At 41.3% G+C, this 17,962-nt stretch overlaps 2 protein-coding genes across 8 annotated transcripts in view; both read left to right on the top strand.

Annotated features, from left to right (window-relative positions):
• The window catches only part of LOC134310024 (uncharacterized), an 18,418-nt gene extending 3,412 nt beyond the window's left edge, over positions 1–15,006 (top strand). The window contains exons 3-9 of one of the 7 annotated variants that reach the window (XM_062991538.1): positions 986–1,369; positions 1,729–2,016; positions 7,699–7,753; positions 8,038–8,083; positions 8,403–8,570; positions 14,520–14,648; positions 14,897–15,006. In XM_062991538.1, the coding sequence (XP_062847608.1) occupies positions 986–1,369; positions 1,729–2,016; positions 7,699–7,751 (725 nt within the window). In that variant the 3' untranslated portion in view covers positions 7,752–7,753; positions 8,038–8,083; positions 8,403–8,570; positions 14,520–14,648; positions 14,897–15,006. Of the gene's footprint in view, positions 1–985; positions 1,370–1,728; positions 2,017–7,698; positions 8,094–8,360; positions 8,571–12,642; positions 14,319–14,519; positions 14,649–14,896 lie in introns of those variants that run through there. The other 6 variants (XM_062991535.1, XM_062991537.1, XM_062991541.1 and 3 more) reach the window with 6 other exon arrangements.
• A 2,274-nt stretch (positions 15,007–17,280) lies between these two features.
• LOC134310022 (uncharacterized) overlaps positions 17,281–17,962 on the top strand; it is a 112,213-nt gene continuing 111,531 nt past the window's right edge. Inside the window, exon 1 of the mRNA XM_062991530.1 lies at positions 17,281–17,425. Within this exon, the coding sequence (XP_062847600.1) occupies positions 17,365–17,425 (61 nt within the window). The 5' untranslated portion in view covers positions 17,281–17,364. The remainder of the gene's footprint in view (positions 17,426–17,962) is intronic.

Here is a 17,962-nt window from a genome sequence, read left to right as displayed (position 1 = left end):
CCCACTGCATAACAATGGAACCGGTGATCAGGTCCATATGAAATTCACAATGACCATTAATTACAATGGTCATGTGAGTCATTCACACATGATTGGGGTAAAGCTCCTATTACGGCATTGTAAGATGGTGAGAGATGTACTCTCAGGCCCCCTCCCCGGTTCAGAGATGGTCGTTCCCTCTTCACATAGACGGCCTCTTTGACTCCACGTTCAAACCAGCGTTCCTCCTTGTCCAGGATCTGCACATCTTCATCATTAAATGAGCGGCCGCTGACTTGCAGGTGAGTGTAAACCGCAGAGTCCTGGCCAGAAGAGGTTGATCTTCTATGTTGGGCCATCCGTTTCACCAGTGGCTGTTTAGTTTCCCCAATGTACAGTTCCTGACAATCCTCCCGGCACCTAACAGCATACACTACGTTACTCTGTTTGTGTCAAGGAACCCGGTCCTTAGGGTGAACTCATTTCTGGCGTAGCGTGTTCTGGGGTTTGAAAGCAACTGAAACACGGTGTTTGGAGAATATCCGTCTTAATTGTTCCGATACTCCCGCCACATACGGAATCACCACTGGTGACCATTCATGACCATTGTAATTAATGGTCATTGTGAATTTCATATAGACCTGATCACCAGTTCCATTGTTATGCAATGGGTGGTGATCAGTCGTTATGCAAATCAACTGCATATAAGGTCGGCGTATTCACCACCAGCTCAGACTGAAGAAGTCATTCGGATTGAGTGACGAAACGTATCTCTACAACAAACTTGTGTCCAGATGAACTGATTCAACTTTGTGGATTTGTGTACCTGGATTATTGAGCATGCATCAACAGAAAGAGCAGCTGTTGTTCTAGCTATAGAGATCACAGAGAGGGTCACTCTGGGCATCTGAGTCAGGCGTCCACATACTTTTGGCCATATAGTGTATCTGGGTAGGCCGGTGGTTGGGGTAGAGGGTGAGTTTTCTTTCTCTGGTTGTGTTCTCAGTGGTCCTGTTTCCCAAGTTTCCTCACCTCTACGTGTCTGATGAAGTAACTCTGCGGTGTAAACGTGGTTCTGAGGTTCTCACCACCAACGTCAACTGGCTCTTCAACGGTCAACCTCAACAACCCACCAATGGTGTCCTGCACATCGCCATGGCAACACTGAGTCACTCTGGGAAGTACGTCTGTGAGAAGGACGGCGTCCGGAGTCTGGAACGGGAGATCCATGTGCTCGGTATGACATCAAAACACGCTCAGTATGACATCACAACAAGAGCAGTACAGAGAGGAACCAGCATCATAATCATGAACTTGCTGAACCCTTTCAAAATAAAGTGGACCTCAGAAAATGTGATCTCATCCTCTTCTACACTGTACATGACCAAAAGTATGTGGACACCACTTCTAATGATTGAATTGGATATAATAGTAATAGTGACTAATATGTTTATGTGATACTATGTACCATAGCGATTAACATTCTGTTTTATTATTACTAAGGTTCTTATGTAATATACCCCATGGCCAAAAGTATGTAGACACCCTCATTAATGCTTTTGGCTTAATAAAATGGTTCTATAAGAGTGTAGAATGGAAATATCAGCAACATCAGATGCATTTGGTGCTGATTGTGATGAGCAGGTGACTGGTGTTCCTAAACCCGTGAGCTCTGTGGTGTATAATTCAGGTATAAGAGGGTATAATAAATAAATAAATATACATTTTACCCCTTCCTCTGTATTTTAGACATGGAGGCCCCTCACCAGCTTACTTTACTAAGCAGAAGATCACTGGTTTATCCAGGCGACTTCAGGTTAATGGAGCTCTATGTGGAGACGGGGATTCATGGGTGGCAATGTCGTTATACAAAACAAGGAGTTGAATATTATGTTTATTTACCACATGAGGATGATTGGAGAGACAACAAACGCAGAGCAACCATCCATGCTGAAGTAAAAGAAGGAGACAAGAGCTCCATCTTCTGGTGCAAAAACAAGGACTTGCGCAGTAACGCCGTCACTCTCAGAGTCACAAGTAACGTCTTGTTATTATTATTATTATTATTATTTTTATTATTATTATTATTGTTATTATTATTATTATTATTAGACTATTTTTATTTTTATTATTAGTCAAGTCAACTTTATTTTTAAAGCACATTTAAAGACTACAAGAGCCAACCAAAGTGCTGTACAAAATAAAAAATCAGGCAGTAAAACCATTTAAAAAAGTAGCAGTAAAGAACAACAAAGGATAGTAAAATTTAAGATAATGAATAAAAATACAGAAACAATAGGACAAAGTTTGAGATATACCCTGGACATAAGAAGAAGTTCTTTAAAACTTATTAAGGGCAATGAAAAGCCTGAGAGTATAAGTGTGTTTTTAAATTAGATTTAAAAACATCGATTGTGGATGACATCCTAACAAAAACAGACAGACTCTTCCACAGTTTTGGGGCAACAACGGAAAAAGCTCTGTCACCTTCTGACTTAAGTCTAGATTTAGGAATGTATAGCAGCAGCTGATTGGAGGATCTTAAAACTCGTGAGGTTGATTATGGGCACAGGAGCTCAGTGATTACTATTATTAGTAGTGGTAGGAGTAGTACCATTATATCTTAATTATTATAATTATTACTTTGTTATTAAATTTTAATTAAATTTCCTATTATTATTAACAGACTATTTTTTATTAGTAGTACTACCGTTATTTTTATTATTAATAGTATTTATATTATTATCACATTATTTTATAAGTAGGAGTAGTACCATTATATTTTAATTATTATTATAACTATTAATTAGGTTGTCATGGTGATGGTGGACGCTGGCGCATTTGGCTGCCGCTACCGTTACCGTATTTTATCGTATTTTATTGTATTTTTATCGTTTTTCGTTTTCATCTTTTTACACACTTTGTGGCTCTATTTCTTTTTATGTTACTTTTGATACTTTCATTTGTTCTATGATACTTTTGTTCTTTCTACTGTACATCGCGTGACGTCTGCGGCTGGTGGCTAACGGTGGGTAAGTTTTCCCGGGATCGGCACAATGTTGAACTATTCCGTTGACCAGCTGATGAACAATTGCACTACTCCATCGTGTATTCTAGTCATCAAACAGCTTGGACTCCTTCGCCGGCCTCGTTATATTCACAGGGGCTCCCGGAGAAAGCTTGTTTATTTTCAAAACGGTAACGCTATTCCATCCTTCTGGTCAGCCGTGCCGCTCCGCAAACACATCTTCAGAGCGCTGCTGCCTTGCACACCAGTAGCGGTGTAGTCTCCATGACAACGATGTCCACGGAGTGGGATGGGAAACGCGGAGTGGACTTTGCACCTGATCTTGTCCGCGACTACTCATTAGATTTCAAACCTGTGCATCTCAGCTGTGTTCAGCCTGACAAATCGGCGCTCAGCTGGCCTGACCGGGTACGCCCACTTCGCCGTAGAAGAGAGGGAGCGGTACTCGCAAACCTACGAGAAATCGTCCCGGAACCGAGCTCGGCCGCTGTATACACCCCGATGAAAATGGCACTGGCCAATGTGAGATCGCTCACGAACAAAACTTTTATCCTGAAAGATTTCTTCTTAAATCATCAGTTAGATTTTATATTTTTAACTGAAACATGGCTCAGTGTTGACGAATTTAGCCCTCTACTGGAACTGTGCCCTCCGGACTGTTCCTTTTTAAGCTGTCCAAGAGCCACTGGTAGAGGAGGGGGTGTGGATGTGGTTTTTAATAACCGATTTAAATGTGAAGCTCTTTCAGTCGAACATTTTACTAGTTTTGAAGTGCAGCTCATACAACTGGATTGTAGTAATCCTCTGATTTGTGCTCTTATATATAGACCACCTAAAGTGGTTGGTAATTTTATCAATGAATTTTCTAACTTCTTGGCTTGGATTATACCTACTGCAGACAGACTTTTAATTGGGGGATTTTAATATTCATGTCTGTTGCCCAAACAAACCTATGGTCAGTGAATTTATGCACCTAATAGAATCTTTTAACCTTGTACAGTCAATCAGTGGTCCCACTCATAGTCTCTGTCATACTCTTGATCTTGTTTTATCTTATGGTTTTCCTATTAATAATACTGTAATCGAGGATGTTGGGTTTTCTGATCATAAATCAGTATTTTTTAATATCACATTGCCAATGCAAGCCACCGGCACCAGAGCTACAAGCTGTCGTTATCGGCCTATAAACTCTGCTACAGCAAGCATTTTTTCAGAATCTTTTCTTAAGATGTCCCCTCTAGAGTGCAATGTGCCTCCTTTATCTAATTCAACTGCTGATGAATGGTCACCATGTTTAACTCCACCTGCTCATCAATCCTTGACTCTGTGGCTCCCTTCACAACCAGGCGGGCTAAGGGTGAACCCAATCAGCCATGGGTAAATGATAATATTCGCATCCTTAGAAAAGAGTGTCGGAAAGCAGAGCGGAAATGGAAGAAAGACAGGCTTCAGGTATCTTTTGAGATTTTAAAGAGCTGCCTGTTTGCTTTTCAAGAAGCTACTAGGCTGGCTAGAGAAAGCTATTTTTCAAATATTATATCTAGGCACAGTAACAAACCAAGAGTTTTATTCACTACTATTAACTCTGTTCTAAATCCACCTATTTATTACCCTGTCGAGTCCTCTAAAATTTCTGAGGATGTTTTGCAGTTTTTCATGGGGAAAATTGAGATAATCAAATTAAATATAACACCCTCTAACAATGACCCCCAACCAAATCTGGGGTGTTCGGATAGCTTCTATCTTTTTGAGCCCATCTCTCTTTCTGCATTGAAAGATGTGGTTTTTTGCATGAAACCCACGACCTCTCCTGGTGATATTATCCCCACTTCCCTCCTTATGGAAACATTTCATACAATCGGTCCTACTCTGTTGACTATAATAAATGCCTGTCTATCTTCTGGTACTGTTCCTGTGTGTTTTAAGCATGCTGCTGTGCAGCCCTTACTTAAAACACATAATCTTAATATCTCTATACTTAATAATTATCGACCAATCTCAAAACTACCCTTCCTTTCAAAAGTATTGTAGAAAGTGGTGCTTTCACAGCTGTGGGCTCATTTGACAAAAAATGACATCTTTGAAATGTTTCAGTCTGGTTTTAAACCTTTTCATAGTACAGAATCAGCCCTCCTAAAGGTGACTAATGACCTGCTGCTTGCTGCAGATGCAGGAAAGTGTGCTATTTTAGTCTTATTAGACCTTACCGCTGCTTTTGATACTGTTGACCACAATTTGCTCATTCAACGTCTTAAGCATGTGGTTGGCCTTAGGGGGGCAGCGCTGAGTTGGTTTAAGTCTTATCTTTGCAATAGGACCTTCTCAGTACATGTCGGTAATTTCTTTTCTTCTGTTTCTACCATTGGCTGTGGGGTTCCTCAAGGATCTATCCTGGGGCCGGTACTGTTTGCTTTATATATGCTTCCTTTGGGGAAAATCATCAGGAAGTATGGTATTCAATTTCATTGTTATGCCGACGATACCAGCTGTACCTCCCCTGCGTCCAACCGATTTGTGCTCTTTTAAACGCCTGAAGGAATGCTTGAAAGAGATTAAGTGTTGGTTAGCAAATAGTTTTCTTCAACTGAATGAGGATAAAACAGAAGTTATTCTTTTTGGCTCTCCCAAATATACAGATCCTTTAATAGAAAACATTGGGGAACTGTCAGACTATGTGAAATCACAGGTAAAGAATCTTGGGGTAATATTTGATTCTGACCTGAAATTCGATAAACAAATAAACTCTGTTGTTAGAAGCAGCTTTTTTCACCTTAGATCAATTGCTAAGATCAAATAAATTTTGTCACCACAAGACCTGGAAAAGGTAATTCATGCACTTATTTCATGTCTAGGCAGACTACAGTTTGTATATGGGTATAAGTAAGTCCTCATTAGCTCGGTTACAGCTAGTCCAAAATGCAGCGGCACGTCTGCTCACAGGTACAAAGAAGTTTGACCACATTACCCCGGTCCTGGCATCTCTCCATTGGCTTCCTGTAAGCTACAGGATCCAATTTAAAGTTCTTCTGATTGTTTTTAAGTCCTTATATGGATTGGCGCCATCTTACATAAGAGACTTGCTCCATTTCTATTGTTCTCCTAGATCTCTTAGGTCATCCGTTCAATTGCTCTTGGCTGTGCCACGGTCACGGTCAAAGCTCAAAGGTGATCGAGCCTTTGCAGTTGCTGCTCCGAGGTTGTGGAACAGTCTACCTTTGGACATCAGGGCCGCTTCCTCCATTTCTGTTTTTAAATCTAGACTAAAAACGCACTTCTACCAACTAGCGTTTCCTGGATGAGTGTCATGGTCTGCGTTTCTGTTGTTCTACTGTTTTATACTTTGTGTTGCTTTTTATATATGTGTGTTTTATGTTTCAACATGTACAGCACTTTGGTTGTAAATGTGCTTTATAAATAAATTACTTACTTACTTACTAATTAATTTTTTATATATTTTAATTAAGTATGTAATTATTATTGTTATAATTATTTAATTTAGATGTCATTGTCTGTTATTATTATTATTATAATTATTATAATAATTATTATTATTATTATTGTTGTTGTTGTCATTATTATTATTATTGGTATTATTATTGTTAGTAGTAATATTATTGTTATTGTTATTATTATTATTGTTATAATTAATATTATCATTATTATTTGTAATATTATTATTATTTTATTACTATTATCATTTTCTTCTTATTATTATTATTTTATAATTATAATTAATAATATTATTTTATTAAGATTATTTTTAATATTATTATTAATAATAATATTATTATTATTATTATTTTATTATTATTTTATTAATAATAATATTAATATTAATAATAATAATAATAATATTATTAATATTATTATTATTGTTTTATTATTATTATTATTTTATTAATATTATTATGATTAATATTATCATTATTATTATCATTATTATTATTATTATTATTAATTACTATTATTATTAGTAGTAGTAGTAGTAGTAGTAGTAGAAGTAGTACCAAAGGATCAGTCTGTATCAGAAATGATGGGGCGTGGCCCACCACTGTGTTCCAAACTTCAATAGAGAATGGTCAGTGAGTTAAAAAGAACATTTGTCAATGCAAGATTGAAAATAATTAAAATCTTTAACCATCTACTGTACATGATATTGTGAAAGGATTCAGGGAATATGGTGAGATCTCAGTCAGTGTAGGACAGAACCAGAAACATTAAATGTGAGTAATCTTTAGTCCTCAGACACTCTGCATGAGAAACTGTCCTGCTGCTGCACATGGGCTCAGGAGAACTTCAGAAAACTGTTATCTAACACAGGCCACCACTGCACTAAGAAATGCAACCTCAAACTGTGTTACACAGAGAGAGATTCAAACATCAATTCTATACAGAAGCTCTTCAGAGTTCTCTGGGTCTGACCTCATCTCAGGTGGACCAATAGACGGTGGACACGTGTGCAGTGGTCAGATGAGTCCACGGTTCTGATTGTTTTCAGAAAAAAATGGATGGTGAGTTCTGTCCTGTATGGGGGGCATCAGTACCTACAGGATGGGTGACTTGCTGTAGGCAGGAGCTCTGTTACCCTGGGATTTGCAGGATGCAGCAGGCAAGACTGGAGTTTTCAGAAAGGTTCTGGACACGTCAGAGTTGAGCTTTAATGTCTATCTTTTTGTTTTTGTCTCTTCCAGATAAGCTAGTGATGCTGCAGGCTCTGATGTCGCCAAACGCAGCTGCTGGATGAAGGTGATGATTGTTCAGAGCGCCGTGAGGAGCCGCATTTATATAAAACAGTAAAATAGGACAAAAGAAAAACAGGATAGAAAAAATGTCACCTATTATTAACAGAGAGCTTTTAAATGTGTAACTTATTAATAAAGAATAATAAAATAATACACAGATAAACGTTCAGACAATCAGATACAGGTAGAGATGGAACTGTGTCTGAAATACACCGTTTACTTCTAATTATACATGGTGTGTGTGTGTGTGTGTGTGTGTGTGTGTGTGTGTGTGTGAGCTGCTTACAGGTCTGTTTCAGTTGGATTGGATCTTGTTGGACAGGAGTGTGTTCAGGTTCGACAGAGTGTGTGTCCTGACATGCACACAACACCATAAACACACACACTGTTAGACATTTCTGTAATTTCTACAGTTATTAACCACATACCACACAGTAAAATACTGTCAATAGTTTTTACAGTACATAACAGTATTTTCCACTGCATCATGACAATTTTGCCTGATGCCAAATACTGAATACAGAGATTGACTGTATTTTTTACATTGAGGTAAATTACTGTAATTACCTTTGGCGCCAAACGATTTTATTGACAAGACTCCTAATTTTCAGCTGTGAGAGTTTTGAACTGACATTGTTTGCCTAACGGTTCAGCTTCGGAACCACCACATTATCTCAGGTTTTGTGGGAAGGAGTTCAGGAGAGATGCGCACACAGAAACAGTTCGGCTATGATGGATGGAGCCGCAGTGGAGCAGCAGGGGTGCTGAGACCCTTGAAGAGGATTTTTTACACCAAAACTGGGAACCAGCAAAAAATAAAGGTAAAGAGTCTACGACAGTTACGACAATAAATTAACACTAGTCACGGTTATCGGGTCTATTGTACACTATAGGAGCGTTAGCATTACTTGTCGGCAACTTTTTTCCAAAGTAAAACAAGTAAACGTTCCATTTCACAAATGACTGAGTTTCATGTTTAAAAGCCAAGTTAGTCATTGTCTTTATAAACCTGTTGTGGTCAAGATCAAAGTTTAGGTACATTTATGACACGACAGTGCTAGCATAGTAGCTAATTTCTGGATAGTGGTAATCTCTCTCATGCTGTTTATAACATCAGTCAGAGGTTAACATTGTCACGTTTACAGCCCCTCTGTGCTCTGGAGCTCCTGTGTGCCACGCCCTCCTCTCTGTGTGCACACTCTGTCTCCTGCCACACCCTCTCTCATGATTGGTTCATTCGAACTAATTGGCTCCAGCTGCCCTCCATTTAAGAGGTGCACTGGAGCACAGACAGTTGGAGATTATTCTTTGTAACTCTGCTCGTTTGCTCTTTGTAACTCTCTGTCCTGGTAACTCTGTTTGATTCCGGTAACTCTATTTTGCCTTGCTCCTTGCTCCCGTTTAGTCTGTTCATGCCTTGTTTAGTCTGTTTAGTTCTTGTTTAGCTCTGTTCTCTCCTTGTTTCATCTGTTTAGTGTTATTTGCCTGTTTAGCTTTGTTTGACTGTTTAGTTTAGTCCCTGTTTAGCCCCTGTCTGTTAGCCTAGTCCTTGTTTGTTAGCCTGAGTGTATTAGCATTTAGTTTAGCATAGGTTCTTGTCTGTATCTGTGTCTTGTGTATTGTTCTGTTTTGTCTTTTATTATTATTAAATATCTTCGTTTCATACATATACATACATATCTTTATTTGTGTCCGCCCCCCTGTCGGTCTAGCCCACATAACCGTTACTGTAAGAGCCATTTGCATTGATTTTATGGTTGTGCTTGGTTCGGCCACTAGGTGGCACCTTATGTATAAAAGGTGGTTCAAAGATGCTAGCAAGGGGGGTGGAAACGAGTAAAAAAGTCAAACTGTTTTTTGACCGTATGGTGAACGTAAGGAAGCATATGTACCGTTTTGAGTATCGTTTGAGTAGCGCATGTACTGAATGGAAACCTATGTAGCGAATATGAACCATGTTTGTACTTGGGATGTGGAAAAAATAGACAATAAATGGATTGACATATCCAACGGTATAAACAACGTGGATTATCTGTGGAAACAAAGGAACGCGTCAAAATCGGTAGACCTACTCTTTTTCCTCACATGTAGTGCCCTAGTATAGGATTGTTTTTATTGGATGAAGAAGGTCACTACAGTTACATAATAGTCTCCACAGAGGACACAGCAAGATGTTTTTTGTCCATGTTTTTCTGGACTTCGGCTCCATGAGGTTTCCTCAAACCTTCCCGCTTAGTAGGCCAGCTCCATATGACGGAAGCGACTCAGGCGTCGAAGGCTTCCTTCTACAGAGCCAGCTCTACCTGCAGAACCTTCTGGACCCCCAGCCAGCTGAAGGGGTGCTGCTCGTGAGTGGGCTAAGCAGCTTTGGTCTGACAGGGGAGTTGAGCTGAACTCGGTGAAGGATTTCGAGGGCCTATTGAGAGCCAAATTTTCATGCAGCAAAGTGCCCACTGCAGCTTATACCCGGCATCCAGTGCCCACTGGGGAGGCTAAAATTCCCCCGGTGCCCACTGCTGATGTGGTCCGGGTGACAGTGCCCACTATCAATGCTCGTGAGTGCCCCATGTCCATGTTAGGAGCCAGTCAGGGTCGTTTATTTAGTCCTGCTCCTTGTAATGACCCCAAAGGCTCCAGGGATCCTTCTGTTTGTTCGCCGGCTCCAGTCCCGGGTACTCGGGTTCAGGTCAGTCCTCTGCCAGTTCCGTCTGTTTCCTTGACTCATAGTCAGTCCAAGCCTTTGTCTAGGAAAGTTTATGACTGTATCCTGCCAGTTCAGTTGTGTTCATGTTCGCCTGTGTCGAAGTCAAACCAGTCCATGTCATGTTCGCTAGTGATGGGAATTTCGGCTCCTTTTAGAGAGCCGGTTCTTTTGGCTCGGCTCACTAAAAAGAGCCGGCTCTTTCGGCTCCCAAGTGGCTCCTTAGATTTTTTTGTTGCTTAAATTAATTTATTACCAAATTACATGTAAAATCAATTACTAATGTAAAAAAACATGTTTATTATTTAAATTGCTTTATTTATATACTCAACATGGAACAGAGTGCTCCAACAATAAATTATAAAATACAAAAACAAAGACCCATCTCAATTAGACAAAAAGATCTGATTGTGTATATTATTCGTACGTTTGCATCTAGAGTGGGACGGCACGGTGGCTAAGTGTTTAGCACTGTCGCCTCACGGCAAGAAGGTCCTGGGTTCGATCCCCAGGTGAAGAGCCTGGGTCCTTTCTATGTGGAGTTTGCATGTCTTTCCTGTGTCTGCGTGGGTTTCCTCCGTGTGCTCCGGTTTCCTCCCACAGTCCAAAGACATGCAAGTGAGGTGAACGTTCCTGTCATGAATGTAACCAAAGTGTAAAACGTGACGTTAAAATCCTAATAAACAAAACAAAATAAACAAGCATCTAGAGTGAAACAACACAACATCAACGAAGCATCACTCACACTCAACAAAATATAAACGAAAATGTGCAAAACAAAAAGCAGCATCCAGGTGACAGTATTTGTAAGTATTTAGTGAAGATTGGCATTCAGAAAAACCAAGGAGCTCATCTTTGATGGCTTGATCCTGTTTCTTCTTTCTGTTATGATCTGCCCTGTTAAAAAAGATTCTTTCTGAGGGGACAGATACACAGTCTATGTGCCATCACATGTATAAGATGTGGGTAGACTGAACACTTGGTCTCCCAGTGAACACTTGGTTCAGTAGGTCTGAACTTCTCTGTAAAAGCTTCTCGTGTCCAAACTTTACTATGTTTCCTCTCACTCATTTTCCTCACCTTTCCAGCGTGTAATGTCTGGCTGTGTAAAGCGCTGAGTTCTCTCTCTCTCTCTCTCTCTCTCTCTCTCTCTCTCTCTCTCTCTTTCTCTCTCTCTCTTTCTCTCTGTCTCCTGTTCGTGTGCACACTGTCTCTCTCTCTCTGTGTGTGTGTGTGTGTGTGTGTGTAACCCCTCCCCTCCTGCTCAGTGTAATTACACAAACGCCACCACGTATCTTGACCAATCACGTGCGGTTTTGACAGAAAAAAACCCGGAAAAAAATGAATCGGCTCCCAGTCAGGAGCCGGATCCCGTCGTTCACTTTAAAGAGCCGGCTCTTAGAGCCGGATCGTTCGCGACCGACCCATCACTAGTGTTCGCTAGTTCACACTAGTCCAGTAACTATGTCTAGTACCCATACTCAGGCTGAACTGGCAGAGGACTGACCTATGTCGCCACGTTTGTCTGTTCATGGTAGTCCCATGAATTTACCTAATGCTGTTAATTTTGCTGGTTCGTCGATCTTGCCTGTTCCTAGTCCGTCTTTACAGTCTGTCCAGTCTTGTCCAAGTCTGTCTGTCCAAGTCTGTTCTGTGTCTGTCAGGTTCCTTGAGTTCTAGTTTGTCTAGTCCTGTTCCAAGTTCGGCTGTCTCTATCAGTTCTAAGTGTAAGTCAGCAGGTCAGGGTTTCAAAAATGGTCTGTTTGTACGTTCGGGCCCTCCTGCCACCCAGACAGAGTCGAACAGTTCCAAGTCCTCTCCAATTCTGTTTCCTGTCAAAGTTCCAAGCTTCATGTTCCAGACTGCAGAGTTCAAGCCACAGTCTACTACAGACAATTCTCCTTCAGCTCTGCTGCTGCCGCCTTCAGGTTCCAAGCAGCTGATTCAAGAAACCTCTTCAGGTTCCAAGCAGCTGATTCAAGAAACCTCTTCCGGTTCCAAGCAGCTGATTCACGACGTCCCTCCAGGGTTCAAGCAGCTGATTCACGACGTCCCTCCAGGGTTCAAGCAGCTGATTCACGACGTCCCTCCAGGGTTCAAGCAGCTGATTCACGACGTCCCTCCAGGGTTCAAGCAGCTGATTCACGACGTCCCTCCAGGGTTCAAGCAGCTGATTCACAATGTTTCTCCAGTGTTTTTGCAGTTGACTTCCGACGCCTCTCCAGGGTCCAAGCAGCTGACTTCCGACGCCTCTCCAGGGTCCAAGCAGCTGACTTCCGACACCGCTCCAGGGTCCAAGCAGCTGACTTCGGATGCCTCTCAAGGGTTTTCGCAGCTGAGCGATGTTTCTCCAGTGTTTTCGCAATTGACTTCGGACGCCTCTCCAGGGTCCTCGCAGCTGAGTGATGTTTCTCCAGTGTTTTCGCAGTTGACTTCGGATGCCTCTCCAGGGTCCTCACAGCTGTTTCAAGGAGTTTCTCAAGGATTTTCGCAGCTGACTTCGGACGCCTCTCCAGGGTCCTCGCAGCTGATTCAAGGAGTTTCTCAAGGGTTTTTGCAGCTGATTAATGACATTTCTCCAGTGTTTTCGCAGCTTATTTAGGATGCCTCTTCGCCAGGGTCCTCGCAGCTGACTCCGGACGCCTCTTCGCCAGGGTCCTCGCAGCTGACTCAAGGAGTTTCTCAAGGGTTTTTGCAGCTGACTTCGGATGCCTCTCCAGGGTCCTCGCAGCTGACTCCCAAAGCCTCTTCGCCAGGGTCTACGCAGCTGACTCCCGAAGCCTCTTCACCAGGCTCCACGCAGCTGACTCCCGAAGCCTCTTCGCCAGGCTCCACGCAGCTGACTCCCGAAGCCTCTTCGCCAGGCTCCACGCAGCTGACTCCCGAAGCCTCTTCGCCAGGCTCCACGCAGCTGACTGACTGGGATTTCAGTCCTCTTGTTGGCACCCCCTGACGGTGCTTCTGTTTCCTCATTAGCGCTCCCTAGTGGCGCTCCTGTTCCCGAGTTGGCGCTACCTGACGGCGCTTCTGTTCCTGAGTTGAAGCCCCCTGATGGCGCTTCTGTTCCTGAGTTGGTGCCCCCAGATGGCGCTTCTGTTCCTGAGTTGGCGTCCCCCGATGGCGCTTCTGTTCCTGAGTTGGCGCCCCCCGAGGGAGCTTCTGCTCATCCATCGGCAGCCCACGTTGCAGCGACTTTTGTCATGCCTGCCTCAAGACTTTCTTAAGGACTTCAAATTTCCCCCTCAGGGACCAGGACCTCCTTTGTTTTGTTTTGAGTTTTTTGGGCACGCCAGGAGTCGTGCCTTCGGGGGGGGAGTACCATCACGTTTACAGCCCCTCTGTGCTCTGGAGCTCCTGTGTGCCACGCCCTCCTCTCTGTGTGCACACTGTCTCCTGCCACACCCTCTCTCATGATTGGTTCATTCGAACTAATTGGCTCCAGCTGCCCTCCATTTAAGAGGTGCACTGGAGCACAGACAGTTGGAGACTATTTTTTGTAACTCTGCTCGTTTGCTCTTTGTAACTCTCTGTCCTGGTAACTCTGTTTGATTCCGGTAACTCTATTTTGCCTTGCTCCTTGCTCCTGTTTAGTCTGTTCATGCCTTGTTTAGTCTGTTTAGTTCTTGTTTAGCTCTGTTCTCTCCTTGTTTCATCTGTTTAGTGTTATTTGCCTGTTTAGCTTTGTTTGACCTGTTTAGTTTAGTCCCTGTTTAGTTTAGTCCCTGTTTAGCCCCTGTCTGTTAGCCTAGTCCTTGTTTGTTAGCCTGAGTGTATTAGCATTTAGTTTAGCATAGGTTCTTGTCTGTATCTGTGTCTTGTGTATTGTTCTGTTTTGTCTTTTATTATTATTAAATATCTTTGTTTCATACATCTCTGCATTTGTGTCCGCCCCCCTGTCGGTCTAGCCCACATAACCGTTACAAACATTAGCTAAGTTAACATTAATAATTGGAAAAACAGTCGCCGCAAAATTACAAAACATTGTAATTTTCAGAAAGATTAGATTTATTTTGAGGATACTGTATTGAATTGAATAGAACTGTTAAAGATGATCTTTCTGTGATTACAGGTGAACAATGCTGAATGGGGTTGTTAATGGAAAAGAACAAAGCAGGTTACAGGTTGAGAAGTGGTTTACCTCACTACGTTTGCTACCTGAGGTCTACCTAGGAACACGGTTCATTTCATGTTAAGTCAGGTATGTTAGTCGACAGTGTTGAGTGGAGTTTTATACCAAAACTACTGTTTCTGTAACCCTGCATTTCTGAAGCTTGTATTATTTCTAATGTAACTTTATCTACATTCATTGTTCATTGTTGTACTATGCATTCAATACTGAATTATTCAACAGTAAAATTATTTTTCTGTAATATGAATTAACATGAATTTTGTGTGTTCGTGTGTTCGTGTGTGTGTTTGTGTGTTTGTGTTTGTGTGTTTGTTAAGTTAATGCACATTGTGTTATTTTAAATGTGTTGTTTTAAATGCATTTTGAAAGTTGCATGGATTAAAGTAAGAATATTTTTAAGGAAATTATTTTTACACGATTTTGTTGAAAGTGCTTTAAACATTTGCAGTGATTTAAATAAACAATTTGATATGCTGCAATAATTGTCTGTGGATTAAATAGTAGTATTGTGTGAGATATAAAAGCATTCATATCAGTGGCGGCTGCTGGTCTTTCAAAGAGGGGAAGCTCATTGTCGGCTTACATTATAATATTTGTCAATTTATTTATATATAAATTCTGCCCTCTGTTCCTCTTCAAGAAAATGTCCTGAAATGGGTTGCAGCAGTTTGTCTTTCGACTTCACTCGCAAAATCCGCGATGGTACTGAAGCTCCCAGTGATAGCTGTCAATCAAAACGGGATTCAGCCTTTCGACTGATCCTCCAATAATCTTGCAAAAGCTCAGCGTCCAGACCCGCCCACAGCTCCATTCACCCCCAGAGGCGCTCAGCGTCCGGGGGCGGGACAAAATCACGGCAAAAAAAACCCCCATGCAGCCCCATAGAAGTGAAGAGACGCTCAGCTTCTACGGGTAAATGCATTGTCGCTCCAGGAATGTGTGAGAAGTTCGAGTCAGTCGATTTGTGATAAGTAGCTGATTCTGAACGAACTCGTCTTCAAGATGCACGTGTTCTAACGCATTTGTAGTCAATGAAATGTTAACACAACTGTACATATTTGCCCATTTAATTTTTGACATTTTAGGGGAAGCTGAGCTTCTCTTACAGTCTGAGAGAAATCGCCACTGATTCATATAATTATACATGTAACACACACACACACACACACACACACACACACACACTTTACTCTCACACTGATTGTTTTGCTCACCCAAATTTAAGTCATTAGATTCACGGTAACTAACAGGGCAGGAAAAAGAGCTCGTTTTGTGCATACATTAACTTCTGAGAACTGAAACCCACCTCCTCCATCTTTTAAACAAACTAGAGCTGGAGCTAGCTGCCCTATTGCACAAGAGATTCTGGCCAGGCGACAAAATGGCACTGACACACTTCTTTATCCACACAGGAAAAAGGCGGCGGGCCAAAACACATAAACAGTCCAGATAAAATACAGCGCGACCACAAAATAATGCACAAAACATTGTAATGGATCCCACATGGTGGATCGTTCATAGAAGGGATTGATTGTCAAATCCAGGGAGAAAATCACGCAACATCAGATAGAGAAAAAAAAATCTCTTTTTCTCCACACACACAAACACACACCCACACACACCAACACACACAGACACCAACACACTCACACACACACACACACACACACACTAATACTTGTGGCGCAGTCAGTGTAAAGCAGAACTCTGTCCAGGATGGACGTGCGACACACACTCGTCTTTCTATTAGGTAAAACATTCTCTAATACTTTTAAATACACGTGTGTGTGTGTGTGTGTGTGTGTGTGTGTGTGTGTGTGTGTGTGTGACATGTATAAAGTACACGGTGGCTGATGAAGTGGTTGATAAATGTAAATCTTTCCATGCTGAGTAAAGAACTGGTTCTGATTATTAGATTAGATTAGAAGAATAGAACTGCAGTAGAATTACAGAGAGAATTTTGGCCTGATGTGGAGTAGCTGTACAACTCTACACACTGTTCAAATATTTGAACATTTTCTATTAGATTATATATATAACGTGGATTGGACGTTACAGTTGGGGGCGGATACACACACACAGAGATGTATGACAATAGCCAAAAACAAGACAGGGGTACACAAGAACAGACAAACACATGACCTATGCTAAACACTAATCTAACCAAACATGAACGATGCTAAAGCTAAACTAAATGTTACACTAACTGCTAACACTTATCTAAACACATGAACAATGTTAAACATGAACCCTGTATGCTAGTACTAAACATGAACCAGACTAACAAAAGACTTCTTACCAAGAGCATGAATATGAGCATAATTCAAAACCATGAATAGCAAAATCAAGACATGACAACCAAACCATACCTCGAGTATTCCACCTGAAACGAGGAGCAGCTGTGGATCATTAGCTTCTTTGACAAATCATACCACCTCCAACATGTGCTACTGGAGATAGGGCGTGGCACATGAGCACAAGGAGCACAAAGAGGCTTGATTTGTGACGGGTATGTAAAATAAACCTCCTTCATTACAGAATTCCAAGTCTGGACTTTCACATCTGTAACCATTTCTACATATCGATATTTAGCTTTTGTTCGTTTATTGTTAGTGTTATATATTATATTGTTTATAATATTAGTGATATTAAGAGTTCACTTTTACAATCAGATATGTTTCCTTTGTGAGCCAACACAGAATGTTTTAGTCAGAACTAAGCTGTTAGCATCACCTACTGACCACAAGTGGCTAACCTGCATGGTGGGCGGCAACTTTTTCATCACATGATCTTAAGGAAAGTTCATCCCCCATTGGCACCATCTACTGCATGCCACACGTCTCTAAGTGAGTAGAAAAGAGGCGGGCGGTCCTTCAGAGTTTAGTTTTGAAGAGTTTTTCAGCAGGTTTTGAGTTTGGAAGAGTTTTAGAGCTCTCAACTCGCACGTCTCAACTGCTCATGGTGAAGAGGTTGGTTTTTATACCTTTTTATTCACCTCCTGGTTCTACCCACAATTCAATCCACTCTAGATAATCATGTGTTATTTTTCAGTAATAGTTTACCTACAGATTTATACTTCTATCATCACCACTTAGTTCCACCATTATAACTCTTATTGTGTGTGTTAGATTTTATTAGTACAATAAACATCATAACGATCAGAATTCATCACTGTGAGTTTGATTACCTGTGTGAGAGAAATACTCCACTAACGGACTTTACTCCAACAGGAAGTGACTGATCTGTTATGAATTCAGTTTTCCTGGTAATTTCTCCTTAAAATGCCGGTGGTGCCTCGTATTTAATTATTAGCTATTAATTATATAATTAAATCATTAATTACTGGTGGAGATGAGATCCAGTGGTAGATGGTGGAGATGAGA

Source organism: Trichomycterus rosablanca, chromosome 3, assembly GCF_030014385.1.
Source record: "Trichomycterus rosablanca isolate fTriRos1 chromosome 3, fTriRos1.hap1, whole genome shotgun sequence".
Classification (NCBI taxonomy): Eukaryota; Metazoa; Chordata; class Actinopteri; order Siluriformes; family Trichomycteridae; genus Trichomycterus; species Trichomycterus rosablanca.
The sequence above is the reverse complement of the archived record's forward strand: the minus strand, read 5'-3'. Positions and strand labels throughout refer to the sequence as shown.